The sequence below is a fragment of the Thalassophryne amazonica genome, chromosome 4 (genome assembly GCF_902500255.1).
Source record: "Thalassophryne amazonica chromosome 4, fThaAma1.1, whole genome shotgun sequence".
Lineage (NCBI taxonomy): Eukaryota > Metazoa > Chordata > Actinopteri > Batrachoidiformes > Batrachoididae > Thalassophryne > Thalassophryne amazonica.
In genome coordinates this window covers 103424851-103446036 of record NC_047106.1, presented here as the reverse complement: position 1 = coordinate 103446036, position 21186 = coordinate 103424851, and the positions used below count along the sequence as shown (strand labels likewise).

Sequence of the window (21186 nt, the reverse complement as noted above, 5' to 3'; positions counted from 1 at the left end):
TGTGCATGCTCGATTTAGGAGGCTTAGACTAAATCACTCAAAACCAGTCTTGTTACAATAAGAATAATAATAATAACCAGATTCTCCTACTTTGAAGAAGTAATATATTTAATGTATTATTGTTATTATTATTATTATTATTATATGCAAAATCTGTCTTTAAAATTTCTTTAAAATGCCTTCAAAAGTGGACCTTTAGGGAATTTGGGGGCAGGGAATTTCTCATCCCTCACCCCTATGGGTCTGCCCCTGTATGATCTGTGTGCAAACTGCAGAACACACACGAAGAGAAAGAGGGTGCGCTGGTTGTTTTTAAATCTCTGTCTCGACTCTGCATGTTTAGTACTATCAAATAGAGAGACAGACATGCTTTGTTGATGATCCAAAAGAGACTTACTGTATATTTAACCCCTTAATGCCCATTGTCGCATATATGCTACAGTCTCTGACTCAAATATGCAACTTACCAAATTGACCTGTATGCCCGTTGTCGCAAATTTGCAACATACCATCATTATTATTATAACATTATAACATAAAGTCATTACCAGAATACCCAATATTACTATCTAGTTTTTGTGCAAAAGTGAAATTAATAATCTCAACATTATTTACCATCTACTTTAAGGCAAAAACACACACAAAACATTTTTTTATATACAGCTATATAAATTCGGGCGTTAAGGGGTTAAACTGAAGCAGTGTGTTCATCTATTAAAACACACACACACACAGAGTGCTGTGTGATGATCCCACCTGTAAACATTGGCTGCTCGCTCCACCTCGCAGATGACGCGACAGGACGCACTTTTTTAGTGAATTAAGTTTAACTTACTAATTAAAAATTGCCTTTATCGGGTTTATCCTTATTGGATTTGATCTGAGTTTTGATCGATTTGTCAACAGGCCACACAGCGGATTTGTGTTCTAATGCGTGTTATTGTAATATGTAATGAGTATAATATTACTACTTGAAATTTATTAGTAATGGCTTACATTACTTTGTTACAGCAAACAGAAATGCATTACTGTAATTGTGTTACTTTTGTAACGTATTACTTCCAACACTGTAAAGGCACCTTGACGCTTGTATGAATTTGATCCGTGCAATGGCACTCAATCTTGCGTGCCAATGAGTAAACTCATCGTAAACTGTGCATGGTGCAGCTGTGTGCCAGTGCACAAAGAAAACTTTGAAATGCTCAAAGTTTGTAGCACGCATTAATTTCGTGCCACTCATGTGAACTGTTATACTGTTATACAAAGGAGTTTTATGGCGACATGTTAGCGGAGCCATAAAACAGCTTTTTGTGACTGTATAACAGCATGAACGTCTGCAAATCATCAGACACAAGGGGGTTATTCCCATTCTAATTCAATTCCATCGTTTGCACGGTTTATTTTTCTGTAGGTAATATGATCGTGAAAATCGTGAAAATCCATCAAATCTATCAAATATGAAACGGTAATTCTGTGTCGGAATCCACATCAATACTTTGGTATGGTAGCTTAAATTCACCCATTTAGGTGGCGGTGTCGGTACATGACTTTCTCTCACTCTCAGCTAACAGCGCTAACAGCTAGCAACATGCGCAGCTGGTGTTCTGTGGAATTGTGCGTGTTGTCGCATAAATCGACAGTTCCGCGTCCTGACAATGAGAACACACATGAATACTTTCGTATAGTAGCGTAAATTCACCCATTTAGGCGGCGGCTTCGGTACTCGACTTTCTCTTGCTCCCAGCTAACAGCCAAGCAGTGCGCACGGCCAGTGTTTTGTTGAATTGTGTGTCTCGTCGGTTTTGTGTCCCGACAATACTGCACATGCGTATGCGTGCACGTGTGCACATGCGCAACTGCGCAGAGAACAGGAATGATATTCGACAGGAATGACATCTCATCAGAACTCCAGTCAGGGCACGGAGTAATACATCCAAATGTGAAACGGTCGAATATTTTGCTACTGTTACCCCGATATTATACGGTCTGAAATCTCACACGATTAACCAATCAGATTCGCGGAAAAAATGTAATTGGATTACAATATTGGTTATGATGTGGTGGATGTGATGATGCCTGACAGCACATGGTGCTAAATTTGACTTTAATGTTGAGAGAGTAGAGTAAATGTTTCTTCACAATTTATGTCTTCATTTATTGTTTCTGGAGACGTTAGCAAATTCACATATATTTTGAAACAATGTTTTTGTGTAAAAACAATTCAGCTGGGACTACAGTAGTCATTCAGAGTGAATGATCAGAGGAACATGTACTAACTAATTTGAATTGTACTAGTGAGGACCACAGTGGAAACATGTTTTTGTGCTTTTTTTTTTTTTTTTTTTTGCTATCTTCATGATATGTACATGTGGATAGTACGTATGCACCTTGACATGTATAAGTATTATGAAATAATGCAATCCGAACTGCATATTGATTACTGAGGGAGTACTGTAGGTGATTGGCATTGCTTATTAATAGCAAAGAAAAATGTATGGTGAATAATTTAAGATTTGTATTTTCTTAATCATGTTTATTCATATTGTATTCATTGTACCAAACAATATAAGCATAAGAATCAGCTCCTGCTGACGTACTCCACTGTACATTACACTCTCTGCAGAGCAGCACACAACATCAATGGAAATTTGAATCAGCACAAGCTGAGCTTTGAGTTAGAGTTCGACCGAAGTAAACTCAGCATTTGAAGTGGAAAAAAGTTGCTGTTCCATTGCCTCGCTCTCCCTGTGAGGAGACAGAACGAATAACGAATGTCAGGTCTGAAGGAGGAGAGTGGGATGAAAAGGAACAGAAATAGAGCAGCTTTCATGGCAGTGTGTGTCTCCGCTGGGGACATAAGGCTGCTCATTAAAGCCTATCTTCATGCAACCAAAATGTAGCTGTTGTTTTCTGCAGTGTGCTAAGACCCCGTGCAAGCCCCGCCCGCCCCTCACCATCACTCTGTGCCTCAAACTGCAGAGTCCATGATTATATTAGGTTGGGCACTCTATCAAAACGGCATCTCCCTTCAGTATCTAACAACATTCTTTGCCTAATTTATTTCCTTAAATACCGCAAAATGAATGTTGCTAAAATAATCGATACACTAAACTAACCATTTTCAATCTCAAAAAAGAGATCGATGCCTTTCAGCTTGTTCAGATGGCCGGTTTGAGATTATTCTCTGCTTCCTAAATTATATGCAGCTGCATAATCTTGCTGGAATTTCTGCTCTGCATTTTTTTTACCCAATGAAAACAATGCAAGCTCCAAGGCTCTGCAGCAGTACACTTATAGGCCAGGAGTGTCCAAAACCTTAGGAATAAATAGCCAACTCTGAATCTATATTTAGTAGATGTTCTCCTTTGAAGAGAGGCCCAGTTTTGTCAGAGGAGATGGGTTTGCTGTGTGATTCGTGTCTAGCTCCGAGCCTCAGCCATCCTCTGTGTTTTCATATTTGGGGCTAGCTGGTGTAATTCCAGAGCCCGTTCACCCTTCTCTAGAAGTGTCTTATTTGCAATATTGATGGCTGGTCTTGTGCAGAGAGACTAGAGATGATTGAACAATCGTGTCAACTTTCCATTTTTTTGGTTAAAGTCAAGTGTCGCCCGGAGGTACGATTAGGACAGACAATTACTTTCATATTGTACTTTCACTGTGGTACTTTCTGCCCTGGGCTTACAGTTGTTTCTTTTATTACTTCCATTCTTTATTAATATCATTCTGTCATCACCTGTATCTCAGGTTTGATATTTCCTCTCCTGCCCAGCACTTCTATAATGTGTCACTGGTGCTTTTGTTGGTGTGCTAGTAAATGTCTACTTTTAATGCACGACTGACATATTCTTCCATCTAAGAATCAATAGGAACACATCTTGTCGCTTCTGTAAATTTTGATGGCATTTATCCACTTATAAATGTTGCGTTAGTCAAGCTGGGCTGTTAAATTGCAGTGCATGATGTAACTTTGCACAAGATGCAGTATTAGCAGTGTTTCTGTGTCTGTGGCGAATGCAATTACAGGCTTTTGACAGTGAAGGCTAACCAATATATGACACATACAGATGTGTTCAGCAGTTTTCCAGAGATCATTTTTATTACCTTGTGTGGCTGATGACATCAGTTTGTGGCTTTTTTTTTTCTGGATGGAGATGTAAGCTTGAGTTGACCACAAATGGACTTATATTTGCAAATGCTGTATGTCTCATTTCCTTCCCATATGTGTAGTGCAGGAAGTGTGCTATATCAATGGGACAGTACAGGATTACATAGCAGTCAGATAATCAATGCATGACAAACATGATGGATGGTGTGATGCAATGTAGGTTGCAATAAAACAGAAAGTGGGACTGATAATGTGCCTGTAATTGTGTGATACATGTGAATGAATGAATGAATGAATGAATGAATGAATGAATGAATGAATGAATGAATGAAAATTGTTTATTTCGAACATTTGATACAACAACAACAACAATACATACAACAACCTTCCCACTGGAAGGTTTTGTTAATGGTCTCATGTGTCTCCATATCAGTCATCTCACTAAACTCAAAACCGATTAACAGTAATAATAAAACATCTATGACAGACGAGTGAACTGCCCAAAAAATGCCCTCGGACCCCAGAGGGTTAAAATATTTCATGCATGGGAGAGTGGCATGTAATGCAACAACAATCTCTCAACCAAGGGCATACAGTAGGTTTGGTCTTAATATTGGTAAAGACACAACCATGGGCAAATCCAGGAGGTGACTAGGAGTGATGGCCACCATGCTTAAAGTACTGCCAGTTCACTAGACCCCACAACTAAAAGGATGTAAGTCCCTTCGGCTGCTCCCTTGTTTTGTACTCAGGGTCTCCACAGCAAATCCAACGTGGATCTGCATGTTGAATTGGCACAAGTTTTACCAAAGGATAAATGTCATAAAGATATTAAAGGTAGACTGGTGTCCTGGGTCTACCACACCATTCACCCAGTGATCGCTGGGATAAACTCCAGCTTCCCTGTTACTCTCCAGTTCCCCCATGACCCTTAATTGAAATAAGTATTATAGAAAATGAACGCATGTCCACTTCTTCAAGGGTTCATCACTTTACATACACCAAGATGAATCATGCCTCCATAAACAGCATAGAAGATTCCAGAAACTGATGCAGTTAGTACTTGTAAAAACTTCAAAATGACTAACAGGCATTCAAGGATAATTGGGGAACTTTTGGTTGTATTTGTGGGCCTACTTGTCAAACAAATGCCTTCATGCATTAAAGTGTCTACTCACATGAGCCACCTTAGATTTGGAACTCTTGGTTCCAAACTCTTGGTTTGTTTGTTTGTGATAATGAATGACTCTTCGACCAATGTCGTGTATCAAAATTGGGTAGTCACATAAAATCAAACAATTAAACAACATGTAATTTATGACACACAATACATTTAAATGAGCTTGTATACAGCAAGATTTCAAAAAAGGCAAATAAAAAGGATAAAATGTAAAGGAGCAAAATCAAAGAAAACATTTTGATCAATTGATTTTGTGTTTTTTCCCTCGTGTTAAAAGTTGGTTTGGATTCATTTTTGTTTTTGGAATTATAATTAAAAAAAAACACAAAAAAAAAAAAACAGGAAAAAGTATGAAGAATAGGTTAACTTGTGGTTTACATGCAAGCAGTTTTTTTTCACAATGGAGATTAGATGTGGTTGCTCAGTATGGCTGTACACCAAGGTCGGGGCTCTGCTGCTGGTGGGCATTGTCAGTCTGACTTGTTGAAATTGTGGTTTTAACCATCCATTCGTTTAAAAACTGACAGACTGGTAGGGAACAGATTCATATGAGCTCATAGAGCTCATTCAGGGCATGTCTACAGCATCTATATGGCTTATTGAGTAATTGGAAATCAGGGTCATTCATGTTTACATTTCATGATCATGTAGACTTGCAAAACTGAATTATGTGTATCCAAAACTTTGAAAGACAGATGAGAAAAAAAAAGCATATAAAAGCATATTTACTGCATATTTTTGCTTTTGTGTGGACTTAGTGTGATGGCTGCTATAAATACATACGGCATATATCGCAACTTAAAAACACATTCAGACTTAAAGTATCTTTAAATGAAAAAAAAGGTGTCTCCTAGTGACCAAATCACATAAAACCCAATATTGACCTGGCTGGCAGATTTATAAAGATGGATGGGGCAGAGGAGAATCTGGTGTTGGAAGGGTATGAGTGGAAATGGATGGGGTTAGCTGCTCTCTGGTGTAATAAAAGAAATGAAAGTAGTAATAGACTCTCAGTGGATTCCATTAGGGACACACTGACACTACACAACCCATTCATTATGATGATGCTGTGAAGTGAGATATTTCAGAGTGGAACCCAAAGACGGGTGTGAAAGGGGACACTGAGGGATGGGTAAAGAATAAAGGTCTGTCTCAACCTCGTTTACTGCCATTTTCTCCTGTTTCTATGGAGATTTGAGGCTTTTCAGCCAATCAATCAATGGAAGCATGCTTTTCATCAGGAACCTTGAGGTTTTCTATGGATGCACTGATAGACAGGAGCCCTTTGGAATTCATGTTTAAGCTTTCGTACAAGTTTCCAAGGTTGTGTTGCAACTGAATCAAAATGAATCTGTAATCTAAGTTGTGTGTGCATTAAAACAGGATTTCTTTATACTACATATGTGCTATTTTTGCAATGCATATGATGTTACAACATACTGAATTTTAATAGATCTCTAACACTCCAATATCAGTGAATGTGCCAGTCATATCCAGTCCTGCACTTTTTATAGGTGGAAAGGGAGGAAAGAAGAAAAAGACCAAGGCTGCCTCAAAACCCACTAAAGTCAACGGGTCCAGCTGGGCCAATGTTCCTTTGCCTCCTCCTCCTGTTCACCCTTTGCCTGGCACAGAGGTGGACCACTATCCCAATGATCATCATGACGGAGGAGGGTATGTCAACTAATTTAATCTCACCAGCAATGTTGTCTTTTCTTTGTCTTGATTAGTGTGTATCATTTGTAATATGTATTCTTCCCTCTGAAAGTCATGTTGTATCTTCAAAGAATAGTCAGCTAGCCTTGTCCTCGAAGCTTCATCCCACTGATTAGCTGTTTTAAGATAAAATCAGTAATCATACAAAACATATACATGAACCCATCAGTATGAATATTTGTTCATTGTGTCTCCAGGCAAGGTCATAACTAGAAAATAAAGTGAGGACCGTATTAGGGTGATTCTTAGACTATGGGCACTTATTATGTCCTTTGATCATATTGTATGAAAAACAGAAAAAAGGGGAAATTTCACACTTTTATAGTTATCTTTACAATGAAAGTGTGTTAAGAAATTTGTTCTAGTAGTCTATAATGACTTTTTCACCTTTTTTCAGCATCATTATATGCAAATATTGCCATTTTGTGCTTGTCCCACACCCAGACTTTTGATCTTCAATGATAAAAATGAATGGTAAAGAAACATTTTTTCTAATGTTTTAAAATATCTCTGAATAAAATATCAGTAAAATAATCAAAACATAATTGGGGTATTCAATGTCATACAACTGTTGTGATTTTTTTAAACAAAATGTAGTTGTCCCACACTATTGCCGTAATTTCCACCACAACACTGTAATGTCCCTTTAAACAGTTTGTATGAAAGATTGTTTGGGTAGTTTCTATGGAGATAAACAGTGACATCAGAGCACATGTATATAGCGCCAAATCACAACAAACAGTTGCCCCAAGGCGCTTTATATTGTAAGGTAATGGTGTGGTGGAAATTACATTTACAAGGCCAATAGTGCCTGTAGTTAAAGAATCACCCATTATGGCATTACTATTGCCAAGGCATAGATGGTTTTGGAGTCATCATTAGGGAACAATCCTAATTGTTGACTTCCATAACCTACAGAGACTACAGAGATTATACCAAGAAAGTGTTTTTCACCAACATAGATAGAAGTTGAAGTTAAAAGCACCATACTTTAATAATAATTTGTTGTTTTAACACACTTTACTGTGCTTTTTGTTGGTACAGCATAAGATATGCTTATTTAAGCGATAGTGTTTATGTCTCTTTGTCGGTCTTGTAGGTGCTTTGCCCTCTTACTCCCACTCCCAGCCTGGGAGGGTCATCTGCTTTAATGGGCTATCTGGCAAATGACGAGTTGTGCACACTGTAAATCTGAGGCAGCTCTTAATAGCAACAGATTAAAAGTGTTATGTCCTATGGAGTGTGCACTGACAAATTTCTTTAATGAACATTTTCTTTACGACTAGTATCATTTCAGCATCACGAAAGCACAGTTATGAGGAAGTGAAGCTTGTAATTCTGCTCAGGGCTGCTGTAAAACTGATTCGTTTGAAAGTTGGACAAGGTCACCAAGCTGTAATCCTGGCATAAATGAACTCCTCCTAAAACATCCCCTACCTCCGCTTCCACAGACCCATAAATTCACACTTTTTTATTTGCTATAATACATTTCTCAGTTTATTTATGTCTAATAGCAACTATCTGACTGACTACACAATTTTATACATCAGCTGTGATGAGTCACCATCTCTTCTTTCTACAGATATGAGAGTGATGGTTGGGGCCCGGCCATGCCCGTGCAGACTTATCTTCATCAGGGCATGGAAGATGAACTGGAAGAAGAGGAAGAGAGGGTTCCCACTCCACCCATCCGTGGGGTCGCTTCTTCCCCAGCTGCAGTGTCTTTTGGTCAGCAGTCCACAGCCACCCTCACGCCATCTCCCAGGGACGAGATGCAGCCGATGCTCCAGGCCCATTTGGATGAACTGACTCGAGCATATCAGCTAGACATGGCGAAGCAGACATGGTAATCACCAAAAACATGGCTATAGTACTCATAATATCAGTTTTAATGCATTTGTATTAAGATAGATAGCCTGTTGTTGTTGAATATATTTGTGGTGTAATTAAAAAAAGAATAAGTCTTGTATAGGCCCTGAGGCCTGTTGATGCTGTTACATATCTCCAGACGTCTGTAGAGTGAAGTGGATAAGAGTTAATGACTTCCCCTGGACAGAAGTACAGTCTGATGCAGTTATTTTCTTAGCCAAGGGTGATACCCATTTCGAGCTGGGTAGACCGGGATAATGAGGATACACTATCTTGTCCAAAATCATAGACAAGTTGATGATTGCTAATCAAACCCGGGTCTGTATAATGGTAGCCCAACTCCTTATCCCATTGAGCTACACGGTCTGCACATAGACATGTGGTGAAGAGGTTTTAAAATGAACACTCTACATTTTCTTGCTGCCAGGATTTATTTTGTTCAGCACTCTTCCTTATGTCAGCCATGTGTGCACAGTGGAGATAAACCCATTAGTCATTTCATTTTAATGGCCAATGCAACCGCTTAGGTGACGGCGGTATGTTGAGACAATTTCGTACACATGGATGTTTACCCCCACCTTATAGCACATTCCATTGTTGTGCTCATGCAAGTCAGATGAAGGCCATGCTTCATTCTGTCTACAGAGCAGCAAGAATGAGAGGCTGCTAATCATTCATAATAGTGAATGGGGGTTGCAAGGAAGCCTTGTCAGGAAGGCGACGTCACGTTACCCAGTAATGACTATGTTGGTTGGAGCACGTCCCTGACAACACCACAGTGCCAGTAATTACAACCAATTCCCATTGCAAACCTTGTCAAAGACACTACACCCCTCAAACGAGTGTGGCTGTGAGCGTAGCAGGCTGACAGCGAGGTGACAGTCATGTGTCGACAAGCCTGAAGAGCTTTCCTTTATAGCATGTGTGAATGCAATTAGTGAGGCATTGTGTTAGCATGCATGCTGCAGCATAGAATTAGTGGAATTGTCTAAGTTTTTCAGCACATCAAAAATGAATGCAGTTTCGATTAAGATCAGCTGTTCCACACGTTTATGTTTGTATTTTTGTTTATTTCATTTTTAAACCATGTGGTTAGAATGTTTTGACCATCAGTGGTGAATAATGCAAGTACACTTAGGGTGTGTCGAACTTCAGTTTCCTATTTAAAAGACACATAATGTGAGCACAAAGCAGGATGCAGAGCTCAACAGGGTTTGATTTAGTTACTTAGTCATCGGTATGTTTTGGGCATTACATGAAATATGCCAATCATAGTGTTATCAGTAGTTCTCTTCAGAGCCAGAGGGTGTCAAAAACCAATATTGAATAAAATGAACTCAAGTGAGACATTAAACAGCTCTCCAACAATGCTTTAAAGTTCATAAGTAGAAAGTAGCCACCAAAGCCCCCTGAGGTGAAGCAATGACGCACAAAGGTGAAGTTCTGCATTTTTACTAGTTTATGTTGTTTAATGTTGTTTTAAGTTCAGATTTTTGTGTTGACAATCAGAGTGTACTTGTGTCAGGAATCTTTCTATGTATGTAAGGAAAGTCTGACTGTTGTACTGTATTAGAACATATTTGTGCTTTAGACCAAGTTTTTTCGTAGTCAATTGCACAGTCAGTTTCTACTACTCCATGATAGCAATGTTCCAGCACTGTGCCTGACAATACCTCGTATTAAGTCCAACACACTCATGGGCGCTGGGCATGAAAATGACAACTGTGCAGTTGCACTAAATTAGTGCCATGCAGAAGATAGGGTCAAAAGTAACAGACAATGCTTTTCCTGACAGGCACATGCAGGGCGGCTCTCTTCCTCCTCAGGCTCCAGCTCCTCCGGTGGGCTATGTGTCTAGTACACTGGTTTCTGACCTGGAGACTGACCTGGCTGATGAGGATGAGGAGGAAGAGGATGAGGATGAAGGCTATGGGGCAAGACATCCTTGTGGTATTGAGCACACGCCAGGTTCGAGCATGGACAACCTGGACAGCTCTTTGACAGGTAAGACAGCTGAATTCCAAGCTGGTTGTCTTCTTTTTTTTTTTTCTTGGATGTACTGATGTTGATGTTCAAAAAATCTATAAAAATCTTATGTGTGATTCAAAAAATAATTGTAAAGCAGAAACTAGAGCATCACCAACAGTAGTTTCCAATTCCACAAAATTTTACCTAATTTTTTTCCAAGGTCAAAGTCCTGTTAGAAGTGACTTTTATAAGCTAAATTAGATGTGATCAAATGTCAGGAGTATGGGTTTAGTTCATGTACTTGAATCTAAGTTGTTTTTTTTTTTTTGTGGTGTTGTCAGATTTTTTTTTTTTTTTATTTTTTTTTACTTTTTTGGTTTCTGAATTCTTTTTCAGATAATATTCACAGAACATTGGTTATCTCTGCTGTGCACAATTTGCCATTGCTTTTTGACACTTGGTTTCCAAATGATAACTGGAAGACAGACAGCGAGGTGACAGTCATGTGTTGACAAGCCTGAAGCCAATCAGGCATCAGGCATAAAATTTGAACTTCCATCCAATTTTGGTGGTGTAGGTAAATCCATAACAGAAAAATGAGAGTGACTGAGGCACTTTTGACTGAGATATAATGCAAAATGTACACCAAATGGGCTTTTCAATATTAAATTCAAATGTTCACAAAATCCACAAAACAGATCAGATCCAGATCAAACTTTGTCAGGCGATAGTGAGTGCCAGTCTGCATCTCACTTTCAAAAATTGGGGCATGTTTGATTAAGATATAATGGAAAATATACATAAAATTGGGTTTTCAGTGTTAAATTTAAATGGCCACAAAATCTGTAATATGGATCAAGGCTGAATCAAACTTTGTCATTCGATAAAGGATACCATCCTACATAACACTCTCAAATATGAAAGAAATTTGATCTTTTTTGACAGAATTCTGAATTTTTGAAAATTCTTTCAATGTTGAAGAGAGGGAGTATTCCAGTATTGTAAGATTTTCCCTGACTTTGACCTTTGACCTATGAACCTGAAAATTGAACCAGTTCTTGCCTATCAGCATATGAATCTTTGGTTAAAAAAAAATCTCAACAGTATATGAAAAAATTTGGGCTCCAGGGTCAGGTCTGTTTGTTCACAAATAAACAGACAAACAAACATAACCTCTGCTTAACTTCATTAGCAGAGGTAACAAACGGGCAAAGCCAAGACCTCCTCCAACTTTATTGGTGGAGATAACAATCTGAATATCAAATAATATGCAATAAAGAGTCCAGGCATTAAACGATAACCAAAACAAATATGGCAAAGGCTATACGCCCAACCGTTGGGCAGATAAATATAACGTCTTACCTTATTCGCCCAACTGTTGGGCAGATAAATATAACGTCTTACCTTATTCGCCCAACTGTTGGGCAGATAAGTCATACATTGAATGTTACATGCACAACCGTTGGACAGATAAATATGATGTCTTATCTTAGTCGCCCAACCGTGATCGTGTATTTGACACGTTTTGTGCATCTAAACTACATTTTTTACACCACTTTTTAAGGCTCTATTGCGGTGTATGTTTGACACATTTAATGGCGCCGTCTTTAATTAATGCAAAAACACCGATGAAAACATGATGTTTGTCTGGATGAAAACAGACAAACTTCATAAGCATTTTGAATGGAAGCCTGTTAACGATGAAACAGTTTTTGAACAAAATGCTGCTTGTTGGCTGTAAGATGGTGTTAGTTTGACACAGTTCCCCATGAGCCAAACAGAACCACTTTAGATTTAGATCACAGCTCCTCCGCGGGCTGAGAACCCTCCCGCAGCCGGCGAGAAAATATCCGCCTTTTTTCCCTCTCGCGTTGAAACCGGAAGTGAGCTTACAAGCGCGCTCATTGGTCGGCTGTGGTTGGGCGTATATGCTCGCAAATTTACTTTATTGACCCAACGGTTGGGCGTATAGCCACTCCGAACAAATATCTTTGTGACTGCCATTTATGTATAAATATCTACCATTTGTGTATGAATTTGAATTTGAATCCTAAAAGTGTGCGGCGCCTTGTTTATATAGTGTATCTGGATAGATAGATATTCATTCATTCATTCCATTTTACAAGGTACATGGCAAGGCTTTTTCTAAAGCCCATAAACAAACAAATAAATAAATAAATAGCATAACTAATGGTTTCTATTCATACTTTTAGTCACTTCTGAATTAATGTGTTAAACACTTGTGTACAATGAATGGGTAAATTGTATTCATGTTGCGTCGTTGTTGTCTTGTTGTACAGTAAATGGTTTGTTGTTTGCCACATGTTCTTCCCAGGTCTGTTAGGTTCTAATTTGTATGTGAATATGCTTGCTGCATCTGCCTCAATCAAGTTTTTAAGCACTTTTGTCAGAGTCTGGGGAATTCTAATTATCATTTCCAAAAAAGAGATAAGAAAGTCCATGAATTTTAAACAGGATAGTGAGAGCGAAATTAAGAAGTGGGAGGGTGAGGCGGTGCGAGTGGCTGTGATTTAAGTCACATGCAGCACTAGAGCCAGCCTCACCCATATCTTCCCTGGGAGATTTGAAATAAATTTCACGTGTGGCATATTCCATTCCAGACTGGAGGCACCATTTCCATTTTTACAACTCGCTGAAAACTTTTACAGCCATCTGTCATGGGGATGGCTGAAGGGCGTGACATTGCAGTGGTGCAGACAGCAGAGCTGCTGCTCTCACACTGACCAGATCACCTCATCCCCCTATAAACCAGAGGTCAAAACATGTGGAGTGATTTGGGAATAATGTGTGAAATGTGGCTCTTGTGTAGAAGACGGTGTGAAACATTCTGAATATCCACCTCAGATTTCCCAAACAAATGATCATCTTGTTGGTAGAAACTTCGTGGGTGAAAATAAAGAGGGAGAACTGGGGAGGTGATGGTGAAGATATTAAGACAGGCTTGTGATCAGACAATCTTTGGTTCCATTCCTCACCAGGCCATAAATTCATAAACGGCCCTTGGGTAAAGTCGTTAATCTGCAAATTGCTCCTGGGGTGCAGTTCAGTTTATATTATCAGTGTGTGAATGGGTAAATGTGAGGTAGCAGTGTTCATTTACCATTTAGAACATAGATCATGTAGTGACATCCATAAGTATTTGGTCGGTGACAATCCCCTCTGTACACCACCATAATGGAGTTGAGATTAAACACTCAAGATGTACTTGTATTGCAGATTTTTAGATTTAATTTAAGGGTGGGCATGGGGATGGGGGGGTTGACAGAAATATCAGATTAATATCAGATCATCCGTTTGGAATTATGACCATTCATACATATAGTTCCTCTGTTTTCAGAAGCCATAAATAACTGGACAATCTAAATACAAGGATTAATACTGTTAGATAATATCTGTGCTAATTCTTTATTTTATGTTAGCTATCAACTATTTGTGTTATTTGTTTGGAAGTTCTGAGAAATATAAGTTAAGTTTTACTTGATTATGTGTCCAATTCTCAGACACAGGGAGATCTCCCCGTTGGTGAGAGCCAGTAAAATTAGAAATGTGAGACTAAACCACACCCATGTTAACACCCACAAGGTATAAAAAGTGTTGTATGACTCATTTTAGGGGCCTTTTCACAAGATGGACACTGTCTGTGAGGGTCCCAGGCCTGGTTTCTAATGTGACCTTGAATAAACTCAGAATGAGGAATACAATTGTTTGGTTTATGGTAAGGGGCATCATTTTACATAAAAGAACCAGGTAGAAATAACAATACCAATCATCAATTTCACAGCCAGTTTTTTTTTTTTTTTTTTTTAGACAAGTCAGAGGATGAATATGTGAACATTTCCAAGTCACTGAATATGTCTCAGTCTTCACTGACATCAGTCATTCACAAATACAAACAGTAAGATACTGGTAACTTACCAGTAACATACTGTTTGTATTTACCAGTGGTAAATCTGTCACAAAAATGAGTGACCATGTAAGGAGATGAGCGAGGAAAGCCACCAAGACCCCTAGACATCTCTAAAGGAGCTATGGGCTTCTGTGGCTGCATCATGAAGAAATACAAGAGAGAAGGCTTTCCATAGAAGAAAACACATCAGATCAAGTCTCCCGTGTGCCTTCTGATGAATTGTATTTGACATTTGACATTTCATTGTTCAAAAAAAATTCTTCTGCAATTCCTAGATAGTTAATGTGGGATTTAACAAAAAGAGAAAAAAAAAAATCTTGATCATTTCTTTTGAAAGGGACACGAAGGCAGAATTGTAGAAATTGTGTCAATGTCCAATACTGACTGTGTGTATTTCCAAAGCCATAGAGTCAGAAAGGAGTAGAATAAGAAGGCTGACATCTTTTTGATCTGTGTTGTCAGCAGCAGCCCTAAAGACTAGTTTTCCACGGGATGATGGAACTGCGGTTGAGCTAACGCTGACACATGCTCCTGCTGATGTATTTAGTGGAATATAAAGCAGCAGCCGGGCCCTAATCTGCGGCATCTCCTCCACTGTATTACTCTGAAGACAGCACTATTTCTTCTTATCTCTCTGCAAGTCTGCCTCGCGCCCTGGCGTCTGACAACGCAGACACACTCGCAGCTCCAGGGTTAGCCGGAGAAACAGAGGGAGAATTAGGCGGGAGGGCGGTTGAGATTTATTGCGGCCACCATTTTGAGGCCATCCAATTGGGAGAGGGGTGGGCGAGTGAAATTCCTGTCAAGCCTCGCGTGATAGATTTGTCGTTGTTTTAATAATATGGAAATAGGTCTGTTTTCATAATGATACACCAAAGGCCACTAAATCATACATTTTCACTGATGCAACAGAATAAAGCCAGAGCTCTCCTTGGGGGCCATTTTTCAGCAGCAGACTGTCTGTACTGACTTCCTAATGTGTTATTCTCTGTTCTGAGATAATACAATCCGTTATATTGGAGATAAATGTAAATCCTGGTGTTGGGTGGTCTTAACTGAGCCTGAGAGACAAACATGCAGGTATTACCCGGCTTTGTGTGTTGAGTAGGTGGTATAGGTCGCGTAAATCCGACACGTGTAGCTGTACAGCTTGTTATGCCTACAGTGAGCTGAAAGCCGGGCTGTTTTAGGCGATTACTCTCCCATAAAGCCTTGCCAAGTTTGTGAGGAGCAGGGTCACATCTCCTGACGGCAGGTAGAGATGCCTGTTCATCAGGGCAAATGATTTTCCCATTTAACGACATGCAGATTAGGGTTTCCGTCAGCATAAATCAGTTTTAGTGGCAGGAGGGACCTTGACCGGTTTTACTGCCCCCTGACCAGCTTCTATTTATGGGATTTGCTCAGCGGAGAGCAAGAGGTGTAGCAAAAGGTGTAGCAAGCGCTTTTTCCATGACCCTTGCTCTGTTTCAGAATGTGATCAAATGAGTCACCCGGTGTGAAAAACTGAGCGAGAACCACCAAAAAAAGAAGCGGCACACTTCGACAGCAAAAAGCCAAAGTTAGATTGACTTTTTATCAAATTATTTGACAGTGTTCCCAGTTTGATTGGACTGGTGTTTCTGAAAACAGAAGTGCTCCAGAGCTTCGGCAGTAGAAAGTGGCAGTTAGTGCGGCCGAAAAGTCATTCTGTGATGTGATTTGCTGAGGCAGTGTTCCTCTGCTGAGCCAGAGGAGTTGGAAGCTTCACTGCTTTGGCTGGCACTGCCTATACTTCATTATCTGGTCTATTCTTTGTGGGAGGACTGAACCCAGTGGAATTGCTGTCTTTCGTTCTTACAGGAAAAAAAAAAACTCTTGGAAAAGAATTTGAAAGAAAATTGCTAAGCAAGATGGAGGTCTCACAGTAGTCGGTAGCTGTGGATTTCAGGCAGCGTGATAAAAATGGAATTTATAAGGAGGTTTCTGTGTGGGAGCCTTCTATTCTATTCACATGTAGCATCTGAGAAGGCACTTCTTTGTGACTAGTGATTGAAGAAATGAAGAAATCAGAAAACAGAATAAAGTTGATTTCATAGTGAATTTGACACGACAAATTACAGACAAATTTACAGTTACTGCATCCAGTGTTAAATTTGTTGTAATCCACATTAAGTCCGATCTGAGAGGTCCAACTATCACTGCAGTTGGGGGTTGTCTTTATTTTAACCTGCAAGTCCGGCAGTTTGGATTAGGTCCTTCTGCTAACTTTTTGTCGACCCTTACCCACACTCCTCCCTTGTTCTGTGTTACATCAGGCTGTTCACTCGCGCCACTTTTGTGTTCTGTGTGCATGTGTGAGAGAGAGTGCGAGAGTAGAGCAGTTGGGTTAGTGCCGCTTTACAAGCTCTGCCAAAGCAGTCTTACAGAAAGCTGCCACATTAGCCGACTGTTCTCCGTGCTCTTGCTTGCCAAAGTGGCAAAATGTTATTGGCAGACTGATACTTTTATGTTTTAAATGGTGGACTGTATTGCTCTTTATCTGAAAACTTGAACAAGTGAAGTAATTCTGATATATATACATAAACCTTTTTTTTTTTTTTACATAATAATAGAATTTGAGTTTTTTGCCTGGAGCTCAATTGGGCTGTCTTTCAACAGAACTGTGTCAAATTTGGCACAGTGGTCCTCCACAAACTGAGTCAGTGCACATTTCATTTTCATTAAGATATTACTGGAACCTGAAAATAACCTCTTCTTTCCTTATTGGATGGACAGTTGTGGTAAGATGTTTAAATCCACTCATTGTGTACATGAAAGCCATTGCAATGTTGGGCTTACTATGATTTCTATCAATTGTTGTTTTTCTAGAGCACAGTGATTGTACAACATACATATTAAACACAAAAAAAATTATACGTCTTTTGGGTTTTCTGAAATCAACACTGCATCAAGATACATACGGGATCAAAAACATACTTACAGCCTCTTAGATTCATTCTAAAAGTTCCTAAATGCCAAGAACTAATAACTTCTTGTTAATGATGATGTTTGAAGACAGCTGGTAGTTTCTCTGTGCCAACATGAAAACTGTGTGTTTGACAGCACTCATCAGATTGACCAACACACAGTAAAATTAGAACGTTCAAACAGCGCGGCTCACAACTGAGAGGGAAGATTAGAGATTCACACATCAGGAATGTTTCTTGGTATAATTTTATTTCCTTTATATAGCGCCAATTCACAACAGAGTTGCCTCAAGGCACTTCAATCAATCAATCAATCAATCAATTTTTTTATATAGCGCCAAATCACAACAAACAGTTGCCCCAAGGCGCTTTATATTGTAAGGCAAGGCCATACAATAATTATGTAAAACCCCAACGGTCAAAACGACCCCCTGTGAGCAAGCACTTGGCTACAGTGGGAAGGAAAAACTCCCTTTTAACAGGAAGAAACCTCCAGCAGAACCAGGCTCAGGGAGGGGCAGTCTTCTGCTGGGACTGGTTGGGGCTGAGGGAGAGAACCAAGAAAAAGACATGCTGTGGAGGGGAGCAGAGATCGATCACTAATGATTAAATGCAGAGTGGTGCATACAGAGCAAAAAGAGAAAGAAACAGTGCATCATGGGAACCCCCCAGCAGTCTACGTCTATAGCAGCATAACTAAGGGATGGTTCAGGGTCACCTGATCCAGCCCTAACTATAAGCTTTAGCAAAAAGGAAAGTTTTAAGCCTAATCTTAAAAGTAGAGAGGGTGTCTGTCTCCCTGATCTGAATTGGGAGCTGGTTCCACAGGAGAGGAGCCTGAAAGCTGAAGGCTCTGCCTCCCATTCTACTCTTACAAACCCTAGGAACTACAAGTAAGCCTGCAGTCTGAGAGCGAAGCGCTCTATTGGGGTGATATGGTACTACGAGGTCCCTAAGATAAGATGGGACCTGATTATTCAAAACCTTATAAGTAAGAAGAAGAATTTTAAATTCTATTCTAGAATTAACAGGAAGCCAATGAAGAGAGGCCAATATGGGTGAGATATGCTCTCTCCTTCTAGTCCCCGTCAGTACTCTAGCTGCAGCATTTTGAATTAACTGAAGGCTTTTTAGGGAACTTTTAGGACAACCTGATAATAATGAATTACAATAGTCCAGCCTAGAGGAAATAAATGCATGAATTAGTTTTTCAGCATCACTCTGAGACAAGACCTTTCTGATTTTAGAGATATTGCGTAAATGCAAAAAAGCAGTCCTACATATTTGTTTAATATGCACTTTGAATGACATATCCTGATCAAAAATGACTCCAAGATTTCTCACAGTATTACTAGAGGTCAGGGTAATGCCATCCAGAGTAAGGATCTGGTTAGACACCATGTTTCTAAGATTTGTGGGGCCAAGTACAATAACTTCAGTTTTATCTGAGTTTAAAAGCAGGAAATTAGAGGTCATCCATGTCTTTATGTCTGTAAGACAATCCTGCAGTTTAGCTAATTGGTGTGTGTCCTCTGGCTTCATGGATAGATAAAGCTGGGTATCATCTGCGTAACAATGAAAATTTAAGCAATACCGTCTAATAATACTGCCTAAGGGAAGCATGTATAAAGTAAATAAAATTGGTCCTAGCACAGAACCTTGTGGAACTCCATAATTAACTTTAGTCTGTGAAGAAGATTCCCCATTTACATGAACAAATTGTAATCTATTAGACAAATATGATTCAAACCACCGCAGCGCAGTGCCTTTAATACCTATGGCATGCTCTAATCTCTGTAATAAAATGTTATGGTCAACAGTATCAAAAGCAGCACTGAGGTCTAACAGAACAAGCACAGAGATGAGTCCACTGTCCGAGGCCATAAGAAGATCATTTGTAACCTTCACTAATGCTGTTTCTGTACTATGATGAATTCTAAAACCTGACTGAAACTCTTCAAATAGACCATTCCTCTGCAGATGATCAGTTAGCTGTTTTACAACTACCCTTTCAAGAATTTTTGAGAGAAAAGGAAGGTTGGAGATTGGCCTATAATTAGCTAAGATAGCTGGGTCAAGTGATGGCTTTTTAAGTAATGGTTTAATTACTGCCACCTTAAAAGCCTGTGGTACATAGCCAACTAACAAAGATAGATTGATCATATTTAAGATCGAAGCATTAAATAATGGTAGGGCTTCCTTGAGCAGCCTGGTAGGAATGGGGTCTAATAAACATGTTGATGGTTTGGATGAAGTAACTAATGAGAATAACTCAGACAGAACAATCGGAGAGAAAGAGTCTAACCAAATACCGGCATCACTGAAAGCAGCCAAAGATAACGATACGTCTTTGGGATGGTTATGAGTAATTTTTTCTCTAATAGTTAAAATTTTGTTAGCAAAGAAAGTCATGAAGTCATTACTAGTTAAAGTTAATGGAATACTCAGCTCAATAGAGCTCTGACTCTTTGTCAGCCTGGCTACAGTGCTGAAAAGAAACCTGGGGTTGTTCTTATTTTCTTCAATTAGTGATGAGTAGAAAGATGTCCTAGCTTTACGGAGGGCTTTTTTATAGAGCAACAGACTCTTTTTCCAGGCTAAGTGAAGATCTTCTAAATTAGTGAGACGCCATTTCCTCTCCAACTTACGGGTTATCTGCTTTAAGCTACGAGTTTGTGAGTTATACCATGGAGTCAGACACTTCTGATTTAAAGCTCTCTTTTTCAGAGGAGCTACAGCATCCAAAGTTGTCTTCAATGAGGATGTAAAACTATTGACGAGATACTCTATCTCCCTTACAGAGTTTAGGTAGCTACTCTGCACTATGTTGGTATATGGCATTAGAGAACATAAAGAAGGAATCATATCCTTAAACCTAGTTACAGCGCTTTCTGAAAGACTTCTAGTGTAATGAAACTTATTCCCCACTGCTGGGTAGTCCATCAGAGTAAATGTAAATGTTATTAAGAAATGATCAGACAGAAGGGAGTTTTCAGGGAATACTGTTAAGTCTTCTATTTCCATACCATAAGTCAGAACAAGATCTAAGATATGATTAAAGTGGTGGGTGGACTCATTTACTTTTTGAGCAAAGCCAATAGAGTCTAATAATAGATTAAATGCAGTGTTGAGGCTGTCATTCTCAGCATCTGTGTGGATGTTAAAATCGCCCACTATAATTATCTTATCTGAGCTAAGCACTAAGTCAGACAAAAGGTCTGAAAATTCACAGAGAAACTCACAGTAACGACCAGGTGGACGATAGATAATAACAAATAAAACTGGTTTTTGGGACTTCCAATTTGGATGGACAAGACTAAGAGACAAGCTTTCAAATGAATTAAAGCTCTGTCTGGGTTTTGGATTAATTAATAAGCTGGAATGGAAGATTGCTGCTAATCCTCCACCCCGGCCCGTGCTACGAGCATTCTGACAGTTAGTGTGACTCGGGGGTGTTGACTCATTTAAACTA

At 39.3% G+C, this 21186-nt stretch overlaps 1 protein-coding gene across 8 annotated transcripts in view; it reads left to right on the top strand.

The window, feature by feature from the left end:
- Positions 1–21186, top strand: part of robo2 (roundabout, axon guidance receptor, homolog 2 (Drosophila)) — a 1173428-nt gene that overhangs the window by 1121337 nt on the left and 30905 nt on the right. For all 8 annotated transcript variants that reach the window (XM_034168373.1, XM_034168368.1, XM_034168372.1 and 5 more), the window contains 3 exons: positions 6800–6959; positions 8584–8847; positions 10666–10874. In XM_034168373.1, coding sequence (XP_034024264.1) covers positions 6800–6959; positions 8584–8847; positions 10666–10874 — 633 coding nt within the window. The remainder of the gene's footprint in view (positions 1–6799; positions 6960–8583; positions 8848–10665; positions 10875–21186) is intronic.